Consider the following 25,908-nt stretch of genomic DNA (forward strand, 5'->3'; position numbering starts at 1 on the left):
AACAGCTTGTTAAAAATATTCATACAATTGCTTCAAGGACTCATCACCCCGGGATTATTCCTGCTCGGTCTGGAATGGGCACAGGAAACATTATAAAAGACACAACTGGCCATGTGTGAACAATCCCTCTTCAATAATCTGGAGGGATCCAAATCAAGAAATCCCACCACACCACATTTCAGCTCTGAGCTGATATCCAGGACCAACCTACTGTGGAAGACAGAACGTGGAACATTATATCACGGTACAGGCCCTTCAGCCCTCTATCAAGTCACCTCTTATCCTCCTTCACTCCAAACAGGAAAGCCCTATTTCACTCAACCTATCCTCATTAGGCATGAGACAAAACCATCAAGATTGTTTGTAGAGTGAGATTATCTTGGCAGTGTAGTTACTTTGTTGTCTCTCGTCGTTCAATTTATTAGCTATACAAATCAATTGTGAATAACTACATTTGGTAGTTTACAAACCTGCTATCTCGATAGTTGCTTCTTGTCCTTTCTTCAGTACTTGATTCTCTAAGATACACCTGGACCTGTTGGTTGAATCTTTTGAGACAAAAATCTTGCTCTTGGCATTTATCAGGCCTTTGGAATCCTGGTTGTAATTTATTTCAGACTTTGAAGTCAAATTCTTTTTATCACCACTAATCCATTGTATTAGTGGTTTAGGATACCATCCATTAGATTCACAGACAAGTTGAATTTCATTTTTTCTATATCCTCCAATGTTGATCCAGTGCTCGTATCCCAAAGCTGCAAGAATCAACAAACAAATTTAGAAATAATATTTGTGATGAATTGCTCTTTGTGTAAAACTTGAGAAACGTTCAGCACGAGGTTGTCAGTTCAGATCCGCTCTGTGCACTCTCTGCTGTGCTTTCTCACTGCCCCAGTTTGCCAAGTTTGAACCCAAAACTATTGTTCTTTGTCTGTCTCTTCTCATTGCTGCCATCAAGAAGGAGGCACAGGAGCCTCAGGATCTACACCACCAAGTTCAGGAACATTAATTACCCCTCAAACAGTAGGCTCTTGAACCAGAAGGGCTAACTTCACTCACCCCAACACTGAACTGCTCCCACAACCAATGGATTCTCTTTCAAGGACTCTTCATCTCATTTATTGCTTACATATTTATTTATTATTGTTTTGTTTGTTTTTACTTATTTTATTATTTGTGTATTGTGTTGTCTTTTGCACGTTGATTGTCTCGGTTGTGTGCAGGTTTCTTTCTACTCATTGTGAATTTCCACAAGAAGATGAATCTCAGGATGGCATATATGTAGTTTGGTAATAAATTTACTTTGAACTTTAAAACGGTCTGTGGAGCTCAGTAATGATTTTCTGTGTCGTGCATGTACCTTCAACAACGTATTAGGGTGAACCTGACGCAGAACTACCAATAAAATCTCCCAGCTTTGCCAACTTTCAAGCCTATTGAATGTTTCCGAATGAATATTAAGTTGGCTGATATAAGAGGGCCTAACTTTAAGTAGCAGGAAAGTATAGGAGAGATGTCCTCAGAGGCAGTTTTTTTTTTAAGAGAGTAGTGGATGTGTAGAATGCTCTGCTAGGATGGGGGTTGAGACAGATATGTTTGGGTCACCTAAGAGACTATCAGACAGACATGTAGATATTAGAAAAATGGAGGGCTACTTGAGAGGGAAGGGTTAGAGTAGTCGTAAAGAAGGTTAAAGGGTTATCACAATATAGTGGGTCAAAGAGCTTTAGTGTGTTGTAATGTTGTATGTTCTAAAACATGAGAAAAGTTTGTCCCAAGGTTGTCATTTTAGATCCACTCCCATACTCTCTGGTTTGATTTCTCATTGCCCTGATTTACCAGGTTTGGACCCAAAAGGCTGTCCTTGCTCCCAGAAACAACCTATGCAGCTGAGCAATGATTCTTTTCAAGAAAGTATTAGGGTGTAACAGGAATAACATTATTGACAAATTCCTCTGAAATCTGACAACTAATGAAAAAGCCCTATCCTCAGCTTTGCTGAATTTCACATCAATAAATGCTTCTGAATAAATACTAAAGAATAAATATATTACAAATTAAACTTAAAATCCAATGCTGATCCAATATCTGAAAACAGATGAGGATAGACCGAGATTGATAAATTTTCATTTGCTTGTCCCATCCTCATCCTCATCTCCTTTGGGTCTTCATGCCAGCAAAGATACTGTATCTGTGCCACTGAGAATATCCAGAGTTCTCTGGGTGAGTGAGGAACTACAAAGATTCACTTATGTTTGAGAGAAGAAATTGCTCCTCATCTCAATCTTAAATGGTCAACCCCTTTTTTCTGACAATCTGCACCTTTCCAAGGATCCCCACCTGTAGAAACAACCACTGACTCCAAAAGAAACTTATTTTTTTCAGTTTGCTAACCTCTCAATGGTCTAAACTCCAAAGAGTGTTGCTTCATGCCACTCAAATATTTCTCTCAGGTTAACCCTCTCGTTATGGGTATCAACCCAGTGAATCTTCTTGCCAGCAACAATGAAGGCAAGTGCAAAATCTCTGAAGATCTACACATTGACGCAGTCATGGAGGACACACCAGCAGTTGTACTTCATCAGGAGCTCGATGAGATCTGGTGTGTCACCAAAGATTCCAGCACGTTTTCACAGATGTACTGTGGAGAGCATTCTGACTGGTTGCATCACGGCCTGGTTTGGAAGCTCCGGTGCACAGAACTGGAAAAGAAGGCTGCAGACTCAGCCAGCTCCATTATGGGCACTAGCCTCCCGACCATCGAGGACATCTTCAGGAAGGCAGCATCAACCGTGAGAAGACACTCACCATTCAGGGCATGGCCACTTCTGATTACTACCATCAGAGAGGAGGTACAGGAGCCTGAAGACGTGTACGCCATACTTTAGGAATAGCTTCTTCCCCTCCATCTTCAGATTTCTGACTGGTCCATGAAACCATGAACACGACATTATTTTTACTCTCCTTTTGCACTGCTTATTTTTATATTTCTTAATGTAACTGCAAATATTTTTCATGTATTGCACTGTTCTGCAGCTACATAACAACAAATTTCAATAAGACCATAAAAGCAGAATTAGGCCATTCCCCCCACTGAGTCTGCTCTACCATTCTACCAAGGTGAAATTATACCTCTCAACCCTATTCTCCCGGCTTCTCCCCGTAACCTTTGACATCCTGAATAATCAAGAATCTATCAACATCTGATAATGCCCACTATCCCACAAGGTTTTTGCTTCTTTCAGCATCTAATATTATTCCCCCACCTTGTTCAGTTACTTAGGTCTCGCAGAATAATTGAACTTTCATGCTGGTATATCACTGGAGCATGGTCTCTCTCACAGTAAACTCTTGGATATGCCTTGGACTGTTGCAAGGCATTCAAGAAACACTTCCTGATTGTGATGTAGTCTATTTGACTGCAGATCTTCTGGGCCTCTCCAAGTCCACAATCTTCTAACGTGCTGCTTGAGCCACGTGTTTATTATCTGATCATTCACACAACACCAGTCCATGAGTCTCCCACCTTCATCATTCCTGCTTCCCAAACCATATGCGCTGACAATATCTCCTTGTGTCCAGCTTTACCATTCATATCCCCTATCACCATCACGGTATCTTGTGATTTGCAGTGGTTCATTATTTCTGGCCTACGTTATATAACACAGCACATAATGTTGGTGATTATCAATATCCACCTTAAATATACCCAGTGACTTGGGCTGCACAGTCGTCGTGGCAATGAATCTCACAAATTTACTACCCTCTGGCAAAAGAAATTTTTCCTCATCTCTGTTCCAAGTGGACACCCCTCAATTCTGAGGCTGTGCCCTCTGGTCACAGACTTCTCCACCACAGAAAATATCCTTTCCACACCCACTCTCTCTAGGCCTTTCAATATTCAATACACTTCAATGAGATCCTCCCCCTCATTCTTCTGAACTCCATTCTCTGTAGCAAGGTGCAGAAGCTGGAGGTGCCACACCACTAGGTTCAAGAGCAGCTTCTTTCCTTTAGCTGTTCAGTACAGGCCTGTATACCACATGCATTCAAATCTCACACCTTCAGTCCTGAAATTCTTGACATATGTCAGTGATTATAAACCTGATTCTGATTGGTCCTTCAGTAGACAAATAAAATTGTTGGCATCACTTCATGTGTGGTCTCTCCGTGATTGCAGGGAAGGTCCTTGTTCGTGTGTTCCCTACAGTTGGTTTCTTCAGACTTTCTGAATCTTCTGACTACATCAATATAATGAATACTGATGTATAAATATTATAACAGAGAATGAAGAGTAAATTTCAACATACATTAGTTTACCCATACAATGATTATTTTATTTTAACCAGACCGTGGCACAATGTGCAACCCCACAACCAAGCTTGTGTTGTTTTGGGATCAGCCTTAGTCTGCTACAGTAATCGGAATGCATGGGAGCACGTGCGGCTGCAGAGAGAACTGCACTCAGCTCGGTCCATCACCGGCACGTCTCTCCCCTCACTCAATAGTGTCTGCACCAGAAATTCACACCATCCTCCTGGTACAAAACACAAGAAGCCATCTTCTCACAGCTTCCAAAGCCTGAAGTCCACACCACGAGGTTCAAGAACAACTACTTCCTTCCAACTGTTCAGCTCTTGAAAGAAGATCAGATTTACAAAAAAAGATTAGCTTTCTTTGCCAAATTTGCATTGAAACATGCAGTGAAATGTGTTCTCTCGATTCAAATAGTGTGACGATTATGATTTGCAGCCCACATAGTGAGTGTACTGTTGTGGCACATAGTATGCCCACAATTCACTAACACTAACCTGCGCTCCTTTGGAACGTGGGTGGAAACCCACACGGTCACAGAGAGAACGTATAAACTCATTTCAGACAGCAACGGACATTGAACCTTTGAACCAGGATCTGATCATCGCGTTACACTAACCACTATGCTACCACACTGCTCTCACCAACCTACAGGTACAACCCAAATCCCACAGTTTTACAATACGGTGAACACTTTGATCACCTTACAGTAAAATGGAGATTTATTTTGACCTAACTGTATTCTTCTTGTAAAAGTTTTGGATAATTTTTGTCCAATTGGTGTGTTACTGACAAATGCTGCTTACGTGATGCTGTGTGTCTGTGATGTTGTGATGCAAGTAAGTTTTTCATTGCTTCTGTACAGATGAGTTTTCACTTTTTAGACATGCCCACTAACCTGCAACTTGCAAGACAATAGAAGTTTCTTCAAAATCAATTCCATTATCAACTGAGCAGATGTAGGTCCCTTCGTCGGCTACTCGGATGTTCTTTATTCGAAGGGACACATTTCCTTTATCTATTTGGTCTTTGAACAGCTCAGTCCTTCCTCTGTAAGCAGGATCTTGATTAGCAATTGCATCTCTTTCATTTCGGAACTCGTGAACCGCAGAGTGGAGGTCTGTTTTAAGCCACTGGAGTGCCATGTTGCTACTCGATTCCGTTGGCACAACTTTACAGTCCATCCTCACATCTTCACCCACGATGGCTATGACAGGACGCTCTGGGCCAATAACTTGGAATTTACCTGTTACATATAAAAGAAAGACCAATTTCAGCAAATATCTTATACTGGATAACATATTATTAATTAATTATAATTATCTTTAATTTGGGGGAAAACTAAAATATACCTTTGCTCAAAATGATTCTGGGCTCAAGCTGGTAAATATTTATACTTTAAATGCGTCAAATTTAACCTGAAAGATTCTACAAGCTTGTCTGGTAAATATTTCTCTACCTATCTGAGAGACAAAGGAGGAAAGCAACTATAAACATGAAGTTCTGCAGATATTCGAAATCATGAGCGACATGCATACCATTTTGGAGGAACTCAGCAGGTCAGGCAGCATCTATGGAGGGGCATAAGCAGTTAACATCTTGTACTGAGACATTTCATCAGGAATGGAAAGGAAGGGCGAAAAAGCCAGAATGAGTAGGTGGGGTGAGGGGAAAGGGTTCTGGTAAGCAGGTGATGGGTGAGATTAGGTGGCCGGGTGAGAGGGGATGAAGCAAGATGCTGGGAGAAAATACATGTAAGAGGTAAAGGCTGAAGAAGGATGAATCTGAGAGGAGAGGACAGTGGACCATGGGAGAAAGGACAGGAGAAAGAGCAAGGTATCGAGGGTTATGAGCATGTAAGAAGAAGGGGAATGAAGGGAGTCAGAATGGGGAATGGGAAAGGGAGAAAGTGGAGTGGGGAGAACTTACCAGTCATTGGAGAAATCAATGTTCATACCATCGGGCTGGAGGCTACCCAGGTGGAATATGAGGTGTTGCTAATCCAACCTGTGAGTGGCCGCACTGTGACAGTAGAGGAAGCCACGGACAGGCACGTCGGAATGGGAACAGTAAGACAAATTGCAGTACCCATGTAAAAACTAACAAGATAAAATCTGCAGATGCTGGAAGTCCAAGCAACACATACAAAATGCTGGAGGAACTCAGCAGGCCAGGTACCATCGACTGAAAAGTGTACAGTTGCCGTTTTGGACCGAGACCCTGGCCTGCTGAGTTCCTCCAGCATTTTGTGTGTGTTACACACATAATAATGTAGGAAGTGGTAGTAGTAGGCCATTTGGCCCCTCATATCTGCTCTATCATTCTATAAGGTCCTGGCTGAACCTATGGCATAAATATTCTACCAGAATATTTCCAGAGAGAGGAAAATAATTCTTTTTGCCTTTGCCAAGAATCAACTTTCCTTTAAACTGACCCGTGGGTTTAGACACCCCAGACAGAAAAAATCTGCATTTATAGAAACACAGAAAAACTCCAGCACAATACAGGCCTTTCAGCCCACAAAGCTGTGCTGAACATGTCCTTACCTTAGAAATTACCTAGGGTTACCCACAGCCCTCTGTTTATCATGTGAGTCCTATAATACTATGAGTTTCTTTAGATACATAAAGTATAAAAGAGAGGGGAGAGCAGATACTGGAATACAGGAAATCAATGCTGGGGAGGGAGTAATTGGGGACAATGAAATGGTGGAGAAACTGAATAAATATTTTGAGTCAGTCTTCTCTGTGGAAGACACTAGCAGGTTCATGTAAGTTCCAGGTGGTGGGATGATGAAGTGTAGTAAGTTACCAGAACTACAGAAGATACTCAGGAAACTTTAAGGTCTGGAGGTAGACAAGTCATCTGCTCAGATGGTTCTGAAAGTTGTGGCTGAAGAGATTGTGGGGGCATTAGTAATAACCTTGCAAGAACTAAATGTTTCATTGGAGTAAGGGGAAATAAAGCATTAATTGGAGTAAGGGGTAATATGAGGCTATCAGGCAGGGACTTGGAAGAATAAATTGGAAATAGATGTTCTCGGGGAAATGTACGGAAGAAATGTGGCAAATGTTCAGGGGATATTTGCGAGGAGTTCTGCATAGGAACGTTCCAATGAGACAGGGAAAGGATGGTAACCATGGTGTACAAAGGCTGTTGTAAATCTAGTCAAGAAGAAAAGAAGAGATCAAAAAACTAGGTAATGATAGAGATCTAGAAGATTATAAGGCTAGCAGGAAGGAGCTTAAAAATGATGAAATTAGGCGAGCCAGAAGGGGCCATGGAAAGGCCTTGGTGGGCAGGATTAAGGAAAACCCCAAGACATTCTACAAGTATGTGAAGAGCAAGAGGATAAGACATGAGAGAATAGGACCAATAAAGTATGACAGTGGAAAAGTGTGTAAGGAACTGGAAGAGATAACAGAGGTACTTAATAAATACTTTGCTTCAGTTTTCACTATGGAAAAGGATCTTTGCAATTGTAGGGACGACTTACAGCGGACTGAAATGCTTGAACATGTAGATATTAAGGAAGAGGATGTGCTGGAACTTTTGGAAAGCATCGGGTTGGATAAGTCTCCAGGACCAGATGAGATACACCCCAGGCAGCTCTGAGAGGCAAGGGAGGAGATTGTGAAACTCGAGCTATTATCTTTGCATCATCAATGAGGATGGGAGAGGTTCTGGAGGATTAGAGAGTTACAAATGTTTTTTTCCCTTTTTCAAGAAAGGGATTAGGGATAGCTCAGGAAATTATAGACCAGTGAGTCTTACTTCAGTGGTCAGTGAGTTGAAGGAGAAGATCCTGAGAGGCAGGATTTATGAACATTTGGAGGTATAATATGATTAGGAATAGTCAGCATGGTTTTGTCAAAAGCAGGTCATGCCTTATGAGCCTGACTGAATTTTTTGAGGATGTCACTAAACACATTGATGAAGGTAGGGCAGTAGATGTAGTGTATATGGATTTCAGCAAGGCATTTGATAAGATACCCCATGCAAGGCTTATTGAGAAAGTAGGGATACATGGGATCCAAGGGGACATTGCTTTGTGGATCCAGAAGCTTGCCCACAGAAGGCAAAGAGCGGTTGTAGACGGGTCATATTCTGCATGGAGGTCAGTGACCAGTTGTGTGCTTCAGGGGTCTGTTCTGGGACCCCCTACTCTTCATGATTTTTATAAATGTCCTGGATGAGGAAGTGGAAGGATGGGTTAGTAATTTGCTGATGACACAAAGGTTGGGGTTGTTGTAAATAGTGTGGAGGGCTGTCAGAGATTGCAGCAGGACATTGATAGGATGCAAAAATGGGCTGAGAAGTGGCAGATGGAGTTCAACCCAGATAAGTGTGAGGCGGTTCATTTTGGTAGGTCAAATATGAAGGCAGAATATAGTATTAATTGTAAGACTCTTGGCAGTGTGGAGAATCAGAGGGATCTTGGGGTCCGAGTCCAAAGGACACTCAAAGCAGCTGCACAGGTTGACTGTGGTTAAGAAGGCATACAGTGCATTGGCCTTTATCAATCGTGGGATTGAGTTTAAGAGCTAAAAGGTAATGTTGCAGCTATATAGGACCCTGGTCAGACCCCACTTGGAGGACTGTGCTCAGTTCTGGTCACCTCACTACAGGAAGGACATGGAAAATATACAAAGGGTGCAGAGGGGATTTACAAGGATTTTCTGGATTGGGGAGCATGCCTTGGGAGTTTGAGTGAACTCGGTCTTTCTCCTTGGGGCGATGGAGGATGAGTGGAGGATGAGAGGCATTGATCATGTAGATAGTCAGAGGCTTCTTCCCAAGGCTGAGATGGTTAACATGAGAGGGCACAGTTTTAAGGTGCTTGGAAGTAGATGCAGAGGAGATGTCAGGGGTAAGTTTTTTTTTTACATAGAGGGTGGTGAGTGGAATAGGCTGCCTTCGACAGTGGTGGGGGTGGATACGATAGCATCTTTTAAGAGGCTCCTGAATAGATACATGGGGTTTAGAAAAATAGAGGGTTATATGTAACCCTCGGTAATTTCTAAAGTAATTACATGTTCGGCACGGCATTAAGGGCTGAAGGGCCTGTGTTGTGCTGTAGGTTTTCTATGTTTACTTATTTGTTTGTTTATTTATTTATTTTGATCGAAAGCTAATGTGAGTCAGACTAGAATGTAATTCCATGAAATTTGGGGATGTAGAGAGAATATTCTGTTGCGAGGACAGGTGTCTGCAGGACAAAGTACAGGACTGGACATTATCCATCAGTGTGGAAAAAAATTAATTTTTGGTGGTCCTGATTTCACCACCCTTCCTGTGAAAAAGCGTTCTGACTTCTCCCCGCATGCCCCCCCCCATATCTGTCTTGACTCCACTGGAAGTCCAGGTCTCCCCTATACTGGACACTGCCGGCAAGTTAAACTATTTTATCAAAATGTACTTTATTCACAATAAAATATTCACAAGGATACTCTAAACCATTCCATATCTTATTTATGTGCATGACGACTCCTCAGTCCCTCTGCACCTCTGATGTTTGAACCTTCTCCCATTGAGAAACTATTGCTCCTTTTAATAAAATGCATCACCATACATTTCCCAACATCTGCCACATTTTTTGCCCATTCTTCCAATTTGTTGAAGTCTTGCTGCAACCGCATTGTTTCCTCAGCACTACCTACTCACACCTATCTACCTACCTACTACCAGCACACCTCTCTCCATATCATAATCTGCAAACTTTGCCACAAATCCATCAACTGCATTATGCAAACCATTGACAAGCAATGTGAAAAGCGGTGGTTCCCAATACTGACCCCTGAAAAACACTATAGGTCTTAAAAGACCCTATTGGCAGATACAATAGGGTCTTTTTAGAGGCTCCTGGATAGGTACATGGAGCTTAGAAAAACAGAGGGAGATTGGTATTCCTAGGTAATTTCTAGAGTAAGTATATGTTTGGCAATGCATATATGTTTCTATGTTTTAACACCAGTAGTCACTGGCAGCCAACAAGAAAAGTCCCCTTTTACTCCACTCACTGCCTCCTGCCTGTCAGCCATTCCTCTGTCTATGCCAGTATCTTTCCTGTAACGCCACAGGATTTTATCTTAAGCAGCCTCATGTGTGGCAGCTTATCAAAAGCTTTGTGAAAGTCCAAGTAAGTGACATCCGCTGTCTCTCCTTTGTCCAGCCTGCTTGTTACTTCCTCAAAGAACTCAAATAGATTTGTTAGGCAAGACTTTCCTTCACAGAAGCCTTCGACATAATTATCATTAATCTTTAAATACCCCAAAGCCTCATCTTTAAAATTGGCCTTCAACACTTTTCCAACCACTGAGTATAGGCCAACTGGCCTGTAATTTCCTTTCTTTTGCCTTCCTCCCTTCTGAAAGAGTGGAGTGACATTTGCAATCTTCCAGTCATCTGGGACCATGCCAGAATCAGGTGATTCTTGAAAGATCATGACCAATGCATCTGTTATCTCTTCCAAGCCTCCCCCTGGACTCTGGGATGTAGTCCATCTGGTCCAGGTGTCTCATCAACCTTAGGACCATTGAGTTTGCCCAGCACTTTTACCTTTATAATAGCAATGGCACTCACTCTTGCTCCCTGACATTCATGGACCACTGGCACACTCCTAGTGTCTTCCACAGTGAAGACAGATGCAAAGTACCCATTAAGTTCATCTGTCATTTCTTTGTCCTCCTTTACTACCTCCACAGCATCATTTTCCAGTGGTTCAATATCAACTCTCACCTCCCTTTTACTCTTTATATAACTGAAAAAAAATCAACTTTTAGTACCCTGCTTTATATTACTAGTTAGTCTGCCCTCATATTTCATCTTTTCCCCTTCTTACCACTTTTTTAATTGCCTTTTGTTGGATTTTAAAAGCTTCCCAATCATCCAACTTTTGCTACCTTGTACACCCTTTCCTTGGCATTTCTGCAGTCCTTAACTTCCCTTGTCAGCCACGGCTGCCTATCCCTGCCAATTGAGAATTTCTTCCTCTGTGGGACATATCTATCCCATGCCTTGTCAACCATTCCCAGAAACTTCAGGTACCTCTGCTCTGCTGTCATCCCCGCCAGTATCCTCGACCAATCCACCTGGGCCATCTCCTCTGTCATGCCTCAGTAATTCCCTGTATTTTATTGTGATACTATTACATGTGAGATGTGCTTCTCCCTGTCAAATTGCAGTATGAATTCAATTATATTATAATCACTGCCTCCTGAGTTTCCTTTACATGCAGCTGACTAATAACATCTGGGTTATTACACTGCACCCAGTCGAAGATAGCCTTACCCCAGTAGACTCGAGCATAAACTGCTCCAAAAAGTCGTCTCATTGGCATTCAATAAATTCCCTTTCTTGTGATCCAACACCAACCTGATTTTCCCAATCCCCTTGCATATTGAAGTCCCCCATTACAATTGTGACATTACTCTTATTCCACGCCCTTTCCAACTCCCTTTGCAATCTCAACCCCTTGGCTACTATTTGGAGACCTATATATGATTTCCATAAAGTTTTTTTACCTTTGCAGTTCCTTAACCCCACCCACTAATATTCAACATTCTCTGGCCCGACATCACCCCTTTCTAATGATGTACCAACAGAGATACACCACTGCCTTTGCCTTCCTGCCTGCTGCTTCCATACAAAGTATATGCTTTGATGTTAAGCTCCCAACTATGGTCCTCTTCCAGCCACGACTCAGTGATGCCCACAACATCATATCGACCATTGTGCCATGTGTTCGTCCACCTTATTCCAAAAGCTATGTGCATTTAAATACAGCACTTTAATGTCCTCTATTCTTCGCCCTTTTGAATTTTGCCTCTGTGGTACAACTTAACTCTTTGCTCTGCATTTGTCCCCTCTCATTGGCTTGTCCTTCCTAATATCCATCTTCTACTAGTAAATCTTCTGGCTCATCCTCTGCTCTAACATACTAGTTCCCATTCCCCTGCTGTATTAGATTAAATCACTCCCAACAGCTGTAATAAGTCAGCTTGCAAGAATATTGGTTCCCCTCGGATTCAAGTGCAACTCGTCCCTCTTGCACAAGTCCCACACATTTATCTGCCACCTCATTCTACTCCGATCCTCACTGTCTCATGGCACAGTCAGCAATCACGAGATTACTACCTTTGAGGTCCTGCTTCTCAGTGGAAAGCAGCCAGTGAGTGAGTGGGTCAGTGAAGGACTGGAGCTCTGAGGCTTTGACTTGAGAGATTCTGGAAGTTTTGACATTGGGACTGTGCAATCAAGATTTGAATAGCTCAGCAGAGTCACATCTGCCAGATGTGCTTGCGGCTGGGCGATCCGGAAGACCGTGTGAGGAATCTGGAGCAGCAGCTGGATGACCTTCGACTCATAAGGGAGAATGAGACAGTCATAGATGACAGCTCCAGGGATGTAGTCACACCTAGGCTGCTGGAAGCAGGTCATTGGGTGACAGTCAGAGGGGAAAAGCGAAGGTGAGTAGACAGGTAGTGCAGAGCATCCCTGTAGCAATTCCCCTGAATAATAAGTTTGCCGTCCTGGATACAGTTGGCGGGGATGACCTACCAGGTGTGAGCCACGGTGGCAGGGCCTCTGGCACTGAGTCTGACCCTGTGGTGCAGAAGGGTGGGATGGAGAAGAGGAGAGCTGTTGTCATTGAGGAGTCTATAGTCAGGGGAGCAGACAGGAGATTTTGTGGACGTGAGAAGGACACCTGCAAGGCTTGTTGCCTTCCGGGTGCCAGGGTCCGGGATGTCTCTGACTGGGTGCACGACATCCTGGTACGAGAGGGAAAGCAACCAGAAGTCGTGATACATGTTGGGACCAATGACATAGGCAGGAAGAGGGACGAGGTCCTGAAGTGTGATTTTCGGGAACTAGGCAGAAGGCTGAAGAACAGGACCTCAAGGGTGGCGTTCTCAGGATTGCTGCCAGTACTATATGATAGTGATGGTAAGAATTGGAGGAGATGGCAGTTGAATGCGTGGCTGAGGAGTTGGTTCAGGAGGCAGGGTTTTAGACTTTTGGATCATTGGGATCTCTTCTGGGGAAGGCAGGACCTGTACAGATTGTATGGGTTGCTCCTTAACTCGAGGGGGAGCAATATCCTTGCTGGTAGGTTTGCTAGCATGGTTCGGGAGGGTTTAAACTAATTTGCAAGTGGGATGGGACCCAGAGTGATACAGCAGTGGAAGAAGTGCATGGAGTAAAGCCAGCTCTAACTTATAAAGAAACATTGAGGAAAGAGAAGCAGAATAAAGGGTGTAAAGTTAGTAAGGCAGAAGGGCTAAAGTGCATGTACTTTAATGCAAGCGACATCAGGAACAAAGGTGATGAACTGAGAACTTGGATACATACATGGAATTATGATGTAGTGGCCATTACAGAGACTTGACTGGCACCAGGGCAGGAATGGATTCCCAATATTCTTGGATTTCAGTGTTTTGAAAGGGATAGAGAGGGGGGAAAAGGGGAGGAGGGGTGGCATTACTGGTCAGGGATACTATTACAGCTACAGAAAGGGTGGGTAATGTAGCAGGATCCTCTCTTGAGTCATTATGGGTGGAAGTCAGAAACAGAAAGAGAGCAGTTACTCTATTGGGAGTATTCTATAAGACCCCTGGTAGCAGCAGAGATACCGAGGAGCAGATTTTGGAAAGGTGCAAAAATAACAGGGTTGTTATCATAGCTGACATTAACTTCCATAATACTGATGGGCACCGGATTAGTTCCAAGGGTTCAGATGGGGCAGAATTTGTTAAGTGTGTCCAGGATGGATTCCTGTCACAGTATGTTGACAGGCCGACTAGGGGGAATGCCATACTAGATTTAGTATTACGTAACGAACCGGGTCAGGTCACAGATCTCTCAGTGGGTGAGCATCTGGGGACAGTGACCACCACTCCCTGGCCTTTAGCATTATCATGGAAAAGGATAGAATCAGAGAGGACAGGAAAATTTTTAATTGGGGAAGGGCAAATGATGAAGCTATAAGACTAGAACTTGCGGGTGTGAATTGAGATGATGTTTCTGCAGGGAAATGTACTATGGACATGTGGTCGATGTTTAAGGATTTCTTGCAGGATGTTAGGGATAAATTTGTCCCACTGAGGAAGATAAAGAATGGTAGGGTGAAGGAACCATGGGTGACAAGTGAGGTGGAAAATCTAGTCAGGTGGAAGAAGGCAGCATACATGAGGTTTAGGAAGCAAGGATCAGATAGGTCTATTGAGGAATATAGGGTAGCAAGAAAGGAACTTAAGAAGGGGCTGGGGAGAGCAAGAAAGGGGCATGAAAAGGCCTTGGTGAGTAGGGTAAAGGAGAACCCCCAAGGCATTCTCCAATTGTGTAAAGAACAAAAGGATGACAGGAGTGAAGGTAGGACTGATTAGAGATAAAGGTGGGAAGATGTGCCTGGAGGCTGTGGAAGTGAGCGAGCTCCTCAATTGGTATTCACCAATGAGAGGGAACTTGATGACAGTGAGGACAATATGAGTGAGGTTGATGTTCTGGAGCATGTTGACATTAAGGGAGAGGAGGTGCTGGAGTTGTTAAAATACATTAGGACAGATAAGTCCCCGGGGCCTGACGGAGTATTTCCCAGGCTGCTCCACAAGGTAAAGAAAGAGATTGCTGAGCCTATGGCTAGAACCTTTATGTCCTCGTTGTCCACAGGAATGGTACCGGAAGATTGGAGGAAGGCAAATGTTGTCCCATTTTTCAAAAAAGGTAGTTGTGATGTCCGGGTAATTATAGACCAGTGAGCATGGCATCTTGGTGGGAAAGCTGTTGGAAAAGATTCTTAGAGATAGGATCTACAGGCATTTAGAGAATCCTGGTCTGATCAGGGACAGTCGGCATGGCTTTGTGAAGGGCCGATCGTGCCTAACAAGCCTGATAGTTCTTTGAGGAGGTGACCAGGCATATAGATGAGGTTAGTGTAGTGGATGTGATCTACATGGATTTTAGTAAGGCATTTGACAAGGTTCCAAATGGTAGACTTATTCAGAAAGTCAGAAGGCATGGGATCCAGGGGAGTTTGGCCAGGTGGATTCAGAACTGGCTTACCTGCTGAAAGCAGAGGGTCATGGTGGAGGGAGTACACCCAGATTGGGGGGTTGTGACTAGTGGTGTCGCACAAGGATCGGTTCTGGGACCTCTGCTTTTGTGATTTTTATTAACGACCTGGATGTGGGGGTAGAAGGGTCGAGTTTGCTGACAACACAAAGGTTGGTGATGTTGTGGATAGTGTAGACGATTGTCGAAGATGCACAGAGACATTGATAGGATGCAGAAGTGGGCTGAGAAGTGGCAGATGGAGTTCAACCCGGAGAAGTGTGAGGTGGTACACTTTGGAAGGACAAACTCCAAGGCAGAGTACAAAGTAATTGGCAGGATACTTGGTAGTGTGGACGAGCAGAGGGATCTGGGGGTACATGCCCACAGATCCCTGAAAGGTGCCTTACAGGTAGATAGGGTAGTTAAGAAATTTTATGGGGTGTTAGCTTTCATAAGTCAAGGGGTAAAGTTTAATAGTCATGAGGTAATAATGCAGCTCTATAAAACTCTAGTTAGGCCACACTTGGAGTACTGTGTCCAGTTCTGGTCGCCTCACTACAGGAAGCATGTGGAAGCATTTGAAAGGGGACAGGGGAGATTTACCAGGATGCTAACACGAGGAAATCTGCAGATGCTGGAAATTCAAACAACACACACAAAATGCTGGTGGAACACAGCAGGCCAAGCAGCATCTATAAGGAGAAGCACTGTCGACGTTTCAGGCCGAAACCCTTCATCAGGACTAACTGAAAGGAAAGATAGTAAGCCTCCGGGTCCAACGTATAATTCTCCGAAACTTCTGCCACCTCCAACAGGATGCTACTACCAAGCACATCTTTCCCTCGCTCCCTTTTTCTGCTTTCCGCAGGGATCGCTCCCTTGTCGACTCCTTTGTCCACTCGTCCCCCCCAACCCTTCCCACCGATCTCCCTCCTGGCACTTATCCTTGTAAGCGGAACAAGTGCTACACCTGCCCTTACACTTCCTCCCTCACCACCATTCAGGGCCCCAGACAGTCCTTCCAGGTGAGGCGACACTTCACCTGTGAGTCGGCTGGTGTGGTATACTGCGTCCGGTGCTCCCAGCGTGGCCTTTTATATATTGGTGAGACCCGACGCAGACTGGGAGACCCTTTCGCTGAACACCTATGCTCAGTCTGCCAGAGAAAGCAGGATCTCCCAGTGGCCACACATTTTAATTCCATGTTCCCATTCTGATATGTCTATCCATGGCCTCCTCTACTGTCAAAATGAATCCAAGCTCAGGTTGGAGGAACAACACCTTATATACTGGCTAGGTAGCCTCCAACCTGATGGCATGAACATTGACTTCTCTAACTTCCGTTAATGCCCCTCCTCTCCCCTTCTTACTCCATCCCTGACATATTTAGTTGTTTGCCTGTTCTCCATCTCCCTGTGGTGCTTCCCCCCACTTTCTTTCTCCCAAGGCCTCCCGTCCCATGATCCTTTCCCTTCTCCAGCTCTGTATCACTTTCGCCAATCACCTTTCCAGCTCTTAGCTTCAACCCACCCCCTCCGGTCTACTCCTATCATTTCTCATTTCCCCCTCTCCCCACTACTTTCAAATCTCTTACTATCTTTCCTTTCAGTTAGCCCTGATGAAGGGTCTCAGCCCGAAATGTTGACAGTGCTTCTCCCTATAGATGCTGCCTGGCCTGCTGTGTTCCACCAGCATTTTGTGTGTGTTGTTTACCAGGATGCTGCCTGGTTTAGAGGGTATGCATTATGATCAGAGATTAAGGGAGCTAGGGTTTTACACTCTGGAGAGAAGGAGGATGAGAGGAGACATGATAGAGGTATACAAGTTATTAAGCAGAATAGATAGAGTGTACAGCCAATGCCTCTTCCCCAGGGTACCACTGCTCAGTACAAGAGGACATGGCTTTAAGGTAAGGGGTGGGAAGTTCAAGGGGGATATTAGAGGAAGGTTTTTTACTCAGAGAGTGGTTGGTGTGTGGAATGCACTGCCTGAGTCAGTGGTGGGGGCAGATACACTAGTGAAATTTAAGAGACTACTAGACAGATATATGTTGGAATTTAAGGTGGAGGACTATATGGAAGGCAGGGTTTAAGGGTTGGCACAACATTGTGGGCCGAAGGGCCTATACAGTGCTGTACTATATGTTCCTTCCGAACTTCCTGTATTCTTTTTTCAGGATCTCCTTCCTTTTTCTACTTATGTCATTAGTACCAACATGTACCACAAATTCTGGCAGCTCCACCTCCCTTTTCAGGATATTGTGGATGCATCAGAAACGTGGCAGACTCTGGCACCTGGCAGGCAACCTACCATCCGAGTGTCCTTTTTGCATCCACAGAATCACCGATCTGTCTCCCTGACTATCGAGCCCGCTATTATTGCTGCCATTCTCTTTGGTTCCCTATCCTTCTGAGCCAGGACTCAAGGCAATGAGTTAGAGATAGAGTGAATAGGTTTGGACTTATTTTCATGGAACAGATGAGAATGATTGGAGATTTGACAGGGGTATACAAAATTGTGACGTACATGGAGGGTAAATGCAAGCTGGCTTTTTCCACTGAGGTGTAGTGAGGCTAGAATTAGATGTCATCTGCTAAGGGTGAACGGTGAAATATTTAAGTGGAAACTACTTCTTCACTCAGAGGGTGGCGCGAGTGTGGAATGAGCTACCAGAGAAGTGGTGGATGTAGGTTGGATTGTAATATTTTTACAATTTGGACACATAAATGGATGGGAGGGGTATAGAGGGTTTTGCTCCATGTGCAGTCAATGGGACTAGGCAGCATAACTGTGGCAGAGATCAGATGGGTCGAAGGGTCTGTTTCTCTGCTGCAGTGTTCTGTAACACTATGACTCAATTATTCGTTAGACTTTGAAACACTGTCCACTAATAATGTAAAATAAATCAGGTGCTTACCATGTGCAGAATTGAGAACCACAGGAAGTAAACACACAGCGAGATATATTTGTTCCATGTTTGTGAGATGGGTGGAAAACAAAGATCCCCTAGTAAAAAAAATTGCATGGTTTTTGAATATGAATCATTATATTTTGCATACATTAACATACAGATATTACCATTATTTTATCTTGTGCAATGTTTAATTGAATGACAACATCCTTTAGAAACCTTGTTCAATAATATTCACAAACATTCCAAATTTTGACTGTGTTAATGTTCTGCATTTGTTTTTCTAACTTTACAAATCCATCGCCATTCACTTTCTATCACAGCATGTTTGCTGAAAACAAAAGGCATTATTTTTATCAAGGGGAAGAGATGGGCGACAGTAATATCATAGAGGGAGGGCAAAAGGCTAGGAAACAGCAAAGGTCCAAAAATTAGCAGCCTCATCACAACAGTGTAGGAGGCCACGGATGGTCATACCAGAACTGAAATGGGAAGTGGAATGGAAATGGGTGGCTGTTGGGAGATCCCGCTCCGCGAAACAGTCTCCCTGTCTGTGTTGGGTTTCACTGATATACAGAAGGCCACACTGAGTGTACTGGACAAAGTATATGACCCTGATGGACTCACAGGTGAAGTGTGGCCTCACCTGGAAGGACTGTTTGGGGCCCTCAAGGGTAGTGAGGGAGCAGGTGTAGCACTTGTTCTGCTTGCAAGGATCAGTACCAGGAGGGATAGCAGTGGGGAGGGACAAATGGGTAAGGGAATCTCGTAATAGATAAGGGATCCCTGTGGAGAGCAGAAATTGTGGGAGAGGGGGTCGGGAAAGATGTGTTTTGTGGTGCGATCTCGTTGGAGATGGTGGAAGTTATGGAGAATTATATGCTGGTTGCAGTGGCTGGTGGGGTGGTAGGTGTGGACAAAAGGAACCCTCTCCCTGATACGGTGGCGGCAGGATGGAGGGAGAGCAGACGTGTGTGAAAGAAAAGAGATGCGGTTGATGGCAGCATTGATGGCGAGAAAGAAAATCCCAGTTCTTTTAAGATGGAGGACATCTCCTTTGTTACGAAATATAGAAACATGGAAAACCAACAGCACAATACAGTCCCTTCGGCCCACAAAGCTGTGCCAAACATGTCCTTACATTAGAATTACCCAGGGTTACCCATAGTCCTCTATTTTTCTGAGCTGCATGTAGCTATCCAGGAGTCTCTTAAAAGACCCTATCGTATCCGCCTCCACCACCAGCAGCCCATTCCACGCAGTCACCTCTCTCTGCATAAAAACCCTTACCCCTGACATCTCCTCCGAACCCGCTCCTAAGAACCTTAAAACTGTGCCCTCTTGTGCTAGCAATTTCAGCACTGGGAAAAAGCCTCTGACTATCTACATGATCAATGCCTCTCATCATCTTGAACACCTCTATCAGGACACCTCTCATCCTCCATCGCTCTGAGGAGAAAAGGCCAAGTTCACTCAACCTATTCTCATAAAGCAGCTCCCCAATCCAGGCAACATCCTTGTAAATCTCCTCTGCACCCTTTCTATGGTTTTCACATCCTTCCTGTAGTGATGTGACCAGAACTGAGCACCGTGGGGTCTGACCAGGGTCCTATATAGCTGCAACATTCTTAAACTCAATCCCTTAATTGATGAAGGCCAATGCACTGTATGCCTTCTTAACCACAGAGTCAAGCTGAGTAGCAGCTTTGAGTGTCCTATGGACTCAGACACCAAGATCCCTCTGATCCCCCACACTGCCAGGAGTCTCACTGTTAATACTGTATTCTGTCATCACATTTGACCTACCAAAATGAACCACCTCACTCTTATCTGGGTTGAACTCCATCTGCCACTTCTCAGCCCAGTTTTGCATCCTATCATTGTCCCATTGTAACCTCTGACAGCCCTCCATACTATCCACAACAACCCAACCTTTGTGTCATCAGCAAATTTACTAGCCCATCCCTCTACTTCCTCATCCAGATCATTTATAAAAATCACTAAGAGTAGGGGTCCCAGAACAGATCCCTGAGGCACTCCACTGGTCACTGACCTCCATGCAGAATATGACCCATCTAGAACCACTCTTTGCCTTCTGTGGGCAAGCCAGTTCTGGATCCACAAAGCAACGGCCTCTTGGATCTCATACCTCTTTACTTTCTCAATTAGCCTTGGATGGGGTACTTTATCAAATCCCTTGCTGAAATCCATATACACTACTTTTCCTGATCAACCCTCATCAATGTGTTCAGTCACATCCTCAAAAAATTCACCCAGGCTCATAAGGCACGACCTGCCTTTCACAAAGCTATACTGACTATTACTAATCATGTTATGCCTCTCCAAATGTTCAAAAATCCTGCCTCTCAGGATCTTCTCCATCAATTTACCAACTACTGAAGTAAAACTCACTAGTGTATAATTTCCTAGGCTATCTCTACTCCCTTTCTTGAATAAGGGAACAACGTCCACAACTCTCCAATCCTCCAGAACCTCTCCCCTCCCCATTGATGATGCAAAGATCATTGCCAGAGGCTCAGCAATCTCCTCGCTTGCCTCCCACAGTAGCCTGGGGTACATCTCGTCTGGTCCTAGTGACTTATCCAACTTGATGCTTTGCAAATGCTCCAGTACATCCTCTTCCTGAATATCAACATGCTCAAGCTTTTCAGTCCACTGTAAGTCATCCCTACAGTCTCCAATATCGCTTTCCGTAGTGAATACTAAAGCAAAGTATTCATTAAGTACCTCCACTACTTCCTCCAGTTCCATAGGCACTTTTCCACTGTCACATTTGATTGGTCCTATTCTCTCACGTTTTATTCTCCAGCTCTTCACAAACTTGTAGAATGCCTTGGGGTTTTCCTTAATCCTGTTTGCCAAGGCCTTCTCATGGCCCCTTCTGGCTCTCCTAATTTCATTCTTAAGCTCCTTCCTGCTAGCCTTATAATCTTCTAGATCTCCATCATTACCTAGTTTTTTGAACCTTTTGTAAGCTCTTCTTTTCTTCTTGACTAGATTTACAACAGCCTTTGAACACCATGGTTCCTGTACCCTACCATCCTTTCCCTGTCTCATTGGAAAGTACATGTGCAGAACTCCATGCAAATAACCCCTGAACATTTGCCACATTTCTTCGTACATTTCCCTGAGAACATCTGTTTCCAAGTTATACTTCCAAGTTCATGCCTGGTAGCCTCATATTTCCCTTTATTCCAATTAAATGCTTTCCTAACTTGTCTATCCCTGTCCCTTTCTGAATCTATGGTAAAGGAGATAGAATTGTAATCACTATCTCCAAAATGCTCTCTCACTGAGAGATCTGACACCTGAGCAAGTTCAGTTGTTCTGGAATGAAAAGCCTCATCCTGAGAGCAGATACTGCGGGGAGACAGAGGAATTGAGGGAAGGGGACAGCATTTTTACAATAGGGTGGGAGGAGGTACGGTCCAGGTAGCGATGAGAGTCCGTGTGTTTGTAATAGATTAGTAGGTAATCTGTCCCCAGGGACAGACAGAGATATCAAGGAAGAGCAGGGGTATCGGAAATGGTCCAATCATCTCGTAGTTTCTTATTTCGTCCCGTCTCCCTCCCTAACCCACACATCGACCTTTCCTCCCACCTGCTAGCTTGTACTCCTCACTCTCCCCACACCCCACTTATATATTCGGGCTTCTGGTCTCTTCTATTCCCGCCCCGATGAAGGGTATCGGCCCCGAATCGACGACTTTGTACTCTTCTTCCTGACTTCCTCAATTTCCTGCGGCATTTTGTGTGTGCGCTTTAAAATCTTTGCACTGTTTCTTTCTTTTATATTTGATTTAAATAAACTTTCTTTTTATGTTCATTAAAAAAAACAACTTTGTTCCCACTCTCTCGCCAGCCCGTCTGATTTTTTTTACTGCGGTGCTCCCGAACCGAAACGTTGGAGTCTGCGCAGTATCACCACCCTCCCCACTCACTACAACTCCTCAACTCTTACCACTTTACGGGTTAAAAGCCCTTCCACCCGCTCTTCCCAGTCACCGAGTGGATCAGCGCCATCGCGGCTTCTCAGCGAAAATCCTCCCGGCCCAGACTGAAACACTGCCCGGCGAATGCACGATACTTCCGCCTTCCTGACCCTGGGCGGCTCCCAGCCCTGGGAACGAAGCGAAGTCTCGGCCAGAGCCGCCTTCGGAGGGAGGAAAGGGGGAGACCGGTCTCCCTTTCACGGAGCCCCGCTAGGAAACTTGAAGGTGACCCTCTTTGTCCAGGCGCCTCCCCAGCCCCAGTCACCCGATCAAACCCGGGAGCGGCCGCTTCTCCACTTGCCAGGGCGTGTCGGGGAAAGTGAAAGCATACTAGTGATAGGGACGGAGCAGGGTCCACAGACACGCAAACTTTGTTTCTTACAGTTAAACATGTTAATTTATCAACATTTCAAGAACATCCTCCTTTTCAGATTAGTTAGAATCGAAGTTCCAATCCCCTTGTATAAAGGGAACATTAGGGGGGGCTTCATCACACAGAGAGCGGTGGGACTGTGGAATGAGCTGCCAGCTGAAGTGGTGAACCCAGGCTCGCTTTTAACATTTAAGAAAAAATTGGACAGGTATATGGATGAGAGGGGTATGGAGGGATATGGTCCAGGTGCATGTCAGTGGGACTAGGCAGAAAAATGGTTCGGTACAGCCAAGAAGGGCCAAAAGGCCTGTTTCTGTGCTGTAATGTTCTGTGAAACAAAACCAGAGATTCTGCAGATTCTGGAAATCCAGAGTAACACACAAAGTGCTGGATGCCAGGCAGAATCTAAGGAAATGATAAACAGTCGATGTTTCGTGCCACATCAGGACTGGGAATAGTGCGCAGGTAAATGGTAGAATCTGTTTCGCTCACAGAACAGCTCACCACAGGTACAGGTTCACAGCCACATTGTTTATCTCCCTTTGATTTCCTGTATTCTGATGGCCTTCTCCCAGCACATGACCTGCTTATCTCCTCCCCCTGGTTTCACACTTCTTTCCCTTTCTTCCAAAGTCCACTGTCCTCTCCTGTCAGAGTCCTTCCTCAGCCTCCTCTGCCCGTCAAATCCCAGCTTCTCACATCACCCCACCCCACCCCATCCGGGGGTAAGAAGATCACACACCGGCTCGTCACCGAGGGTTCAGCAGTGGAAAGGGTGAGCAGTTTCAAATTCCATTCATCGTCATTCAGCCTCACACAAGAATACAGCCGATCGAAATGGCGTTCTCTGTAAAACGGTACATACAGTCACACACAGCACAATGCACATGTCAATACACTAGCAGAAAAACACAGTCACAACAAATAATTCACCCCAGGTCTGTGAGTGGCATGGCCTGTAGGTTGTTGGTGCATGGGATGCTGGCCTCGAGCCATGTGTCTCCAAAAACAAGCACTCAACAGTTCCTCATCCCACACCGGTTCAGCAGACGAACGCAAATCAGCTCGCCTCGCACCGGCGGAGAGCAGAGCCAATGGGAGGGGTCATCTCCCAACCCAGCATGGACACCTGCTGTTTCCTACACTGCCTTTGGCGTCCCATCCTGGGATGTTGTCACACCATGTGGGCCTCATCCACACGTGTTGAACCAGACTGGCGGTATTTCCTATAATGTTAGTCTAGGCCCAAAAGGGCACAGCCTCAGAATAGAGGGGCATCAATTCAAAACATAGATGAGAAGGAATTCCTTTAGCCAGAGGGTAGTGAATCTGAGAAATTCATTGCCGTAGATGGCTGTGGAAGGCAAGTCACTGAGTTTATTTAAAGCAGAGGTTGGTAGGTTCTTGAATAGTCAGGGTGTCAAAGATTACTGGGAGAAGGCAGGAGAATGAGGTTGAGAGGGGTAATAAATCAGCCAGAATTGAATGACTGGGCAGACTTGGTGGGCCAAATGATCTAATTTTGTTCTTGTATCTTATAGCATCATGGGGCCAGTATTTATTGCACATCCCCATGCCCCAAAGAAATGCTGACACCTTTTGTGAAAGGAGAGGGATAAGGGGGATGTCAGATGGTCCCTGCCACCTGTAGAAGCTGTGTTTTGAAAGGATATTGTCAAGGCAAGAAAGGAAGTGAGAATGAGAATCACAATCAACTGTATTATCATTGTTAGGCTGCGAAATGTTTTAGTGACAGCAGTACAGTGCAAGGTTTTAAAAAGACCTGTAAGTTACAATACGAGAAGCACTCTGTTGGTCGAGGTCGACCATGGAATTTGCTTCCTATCTTTCACATGCCGGTGTGCAAGATGGGGCTGTACAATACGGTACACGAGCTGTTGTCTGTGTATCCTATCTTTCACATGCCGGTGTGCAATACGGGGCTGTACGATACGGTACACAAGCTGTTGCCTGTGTATCCTATCTTTCACATGCCAGTGTGCAAGACGGGGCTGTACGATACGGTACACAAGCTGTTGCCTGTGTATCCTATCTTTCACATGCCGGTGTGCAAGACGGGGCTGTATGATACGGTACACGAGCTGTTGCCTGTGTATCCTATCTTTCACATGCCGGTGTGCAAGACGGGGCTGTACGATACGGTACACAAGCTGTTGTCTGTGTATCCTATCTTTCACATGCCGGTGTGCAAGACGGGGCTGTACGATACGGTACACAAGCTGTTGCCTGTGTATCCTATCTTTCACATGCCGGTGTGCAAGACGGGGCTGTATGATACGGCTCACGAGCTGTTGCCTGTGTATCCTATCTTTCAAATGCTGGTGTGCAAGACGGGGCTGTACGATACGGTACACAAGCTGTTGCCTGTGTATCCTACCTTTCACATGCCGGTGTGCAAGACGGGGCTGTATGATACGGTACACAAGCTGTTGCCTGTGTATCCTATCTTTCACATGCCGGTGTGCAAGACGGGGCTGTACGATACGGTACACAAGCTGTTGTCTGTGTATCCTATCTTTCACATGCCGGTGTGCAAGACGGGGCTGTACGATACGGTACAGGAGCTGTTGCCTGTGTATCCTATCTTTCACATGCCGGTGTGCAAGATGGGGCTGTATGATACGGTACACGAGCTGTTGCCTGTGTATCCTATCTTTCACATGCCGGTGTGCAAGACGGGGCTGTACGATACTGTACACGAGCTGTTGTCTGTGTATCCTATCTTTCACATGCCGGTGTGCAAGACGGGGCTGTACGATACGGTACACGAGCTGTTGCCTGTGTATCCTATCTTTCACATGCCAGTGTGCAAGATGGGGCTGTGTGATACGGTACACGAGCTGTTGCCTGTGTATCCTATCTTTCACATGCCGGTGTGCAAGACAGGCTGTACGATACGGTACACAAGCTGTTGCCTGTGTATCCTATCTTTCACATGCCGGTGTGCAAGACGGGGCTGTACGATACGGTACACAAGCTGTTGCCTGTGTATCCTATCTTTCACATGCCGGTGTGCAAGATGGGGCTGTACGATACGGTACACGAGCTGTTGCCTGTGTATCCTATCTTTCACATGCCGGTGTGCAGGACGAGGCTGTATGATACTGTACACAAGCTGTTGCCTGTGTATCCTATCTTTCACATGCCGGTGTGCAAGATGGGGCTGTACGATACGGTACACGAGCTGTTGCCTGTGTATCCTATCTTTCACATGCCGGTGTGCA

The 25,908-nt window shown here is 44.9% G+C and overlaps 1 protein-coding gene across 3 annotated transcripts in view; it reads right to left on the bottom strand.

Moving 5' to 3' along the window:
* LOC132394667 (butyrophilin subfamily 3 member A3-like) overlaps window positions 1–23,257 on the bottom strand; it is a 46,267-nt gene extending 23,010 nt beyond the window's left edge. Inside the window, exons 1-5 of one of the 3 annotated variants that reach the window (XM_059971031.1) lie at window positions 22,556–22,572; window positions 18,284–18,372; window positions 6,244–6,336; window positions 5,213–5,560; window positions 471–755 (exon numbers count right to left, since the gene is read on the bottom strand). In XM_059971031.1, coding sequence (XP_059827014.1) covers window positions 471–755; window positions 5,213–5,560; window positions 6,244–6,250 — 640 coding nt within the window. In that variant the 5' untranslated portion in view covers window positions 6,251–6,336; window positions 18,284–18,372; window positions 22,556–22,572. Of the gene's footprint in view, window positions 1–470; window positions 756–5,212; window positions 5,561–6,243; window positions 6,337–18,283; window positions 18,373–22,259; window positions 22,392–22,555 lie in introns of those variants that run through there. The other 2 variants (XM_059971030.1, XM_059971029.1) reach the window with 2 other exon arrangements.
* Between the last annotated feature and the right edge of the window lie 2,651 nt (window positions 23,258–25,908).

This window comes from Hypanus sabinus, chromosome 5 (assembly GCF_030144855.1).
Source record: "Hypanus sabinus isolate sHypSab1 chromosome 5, sHypSab1.hap1, whole genome shotgun sequence".
NCBI classification, from domain to species: domain Eukaryota; kingdom Metazoa; phylum Chordata; class Chondrichthyes; order Myliobatiformes; family Dasyatidae; genus Hypanus; species Hypanus sabinus.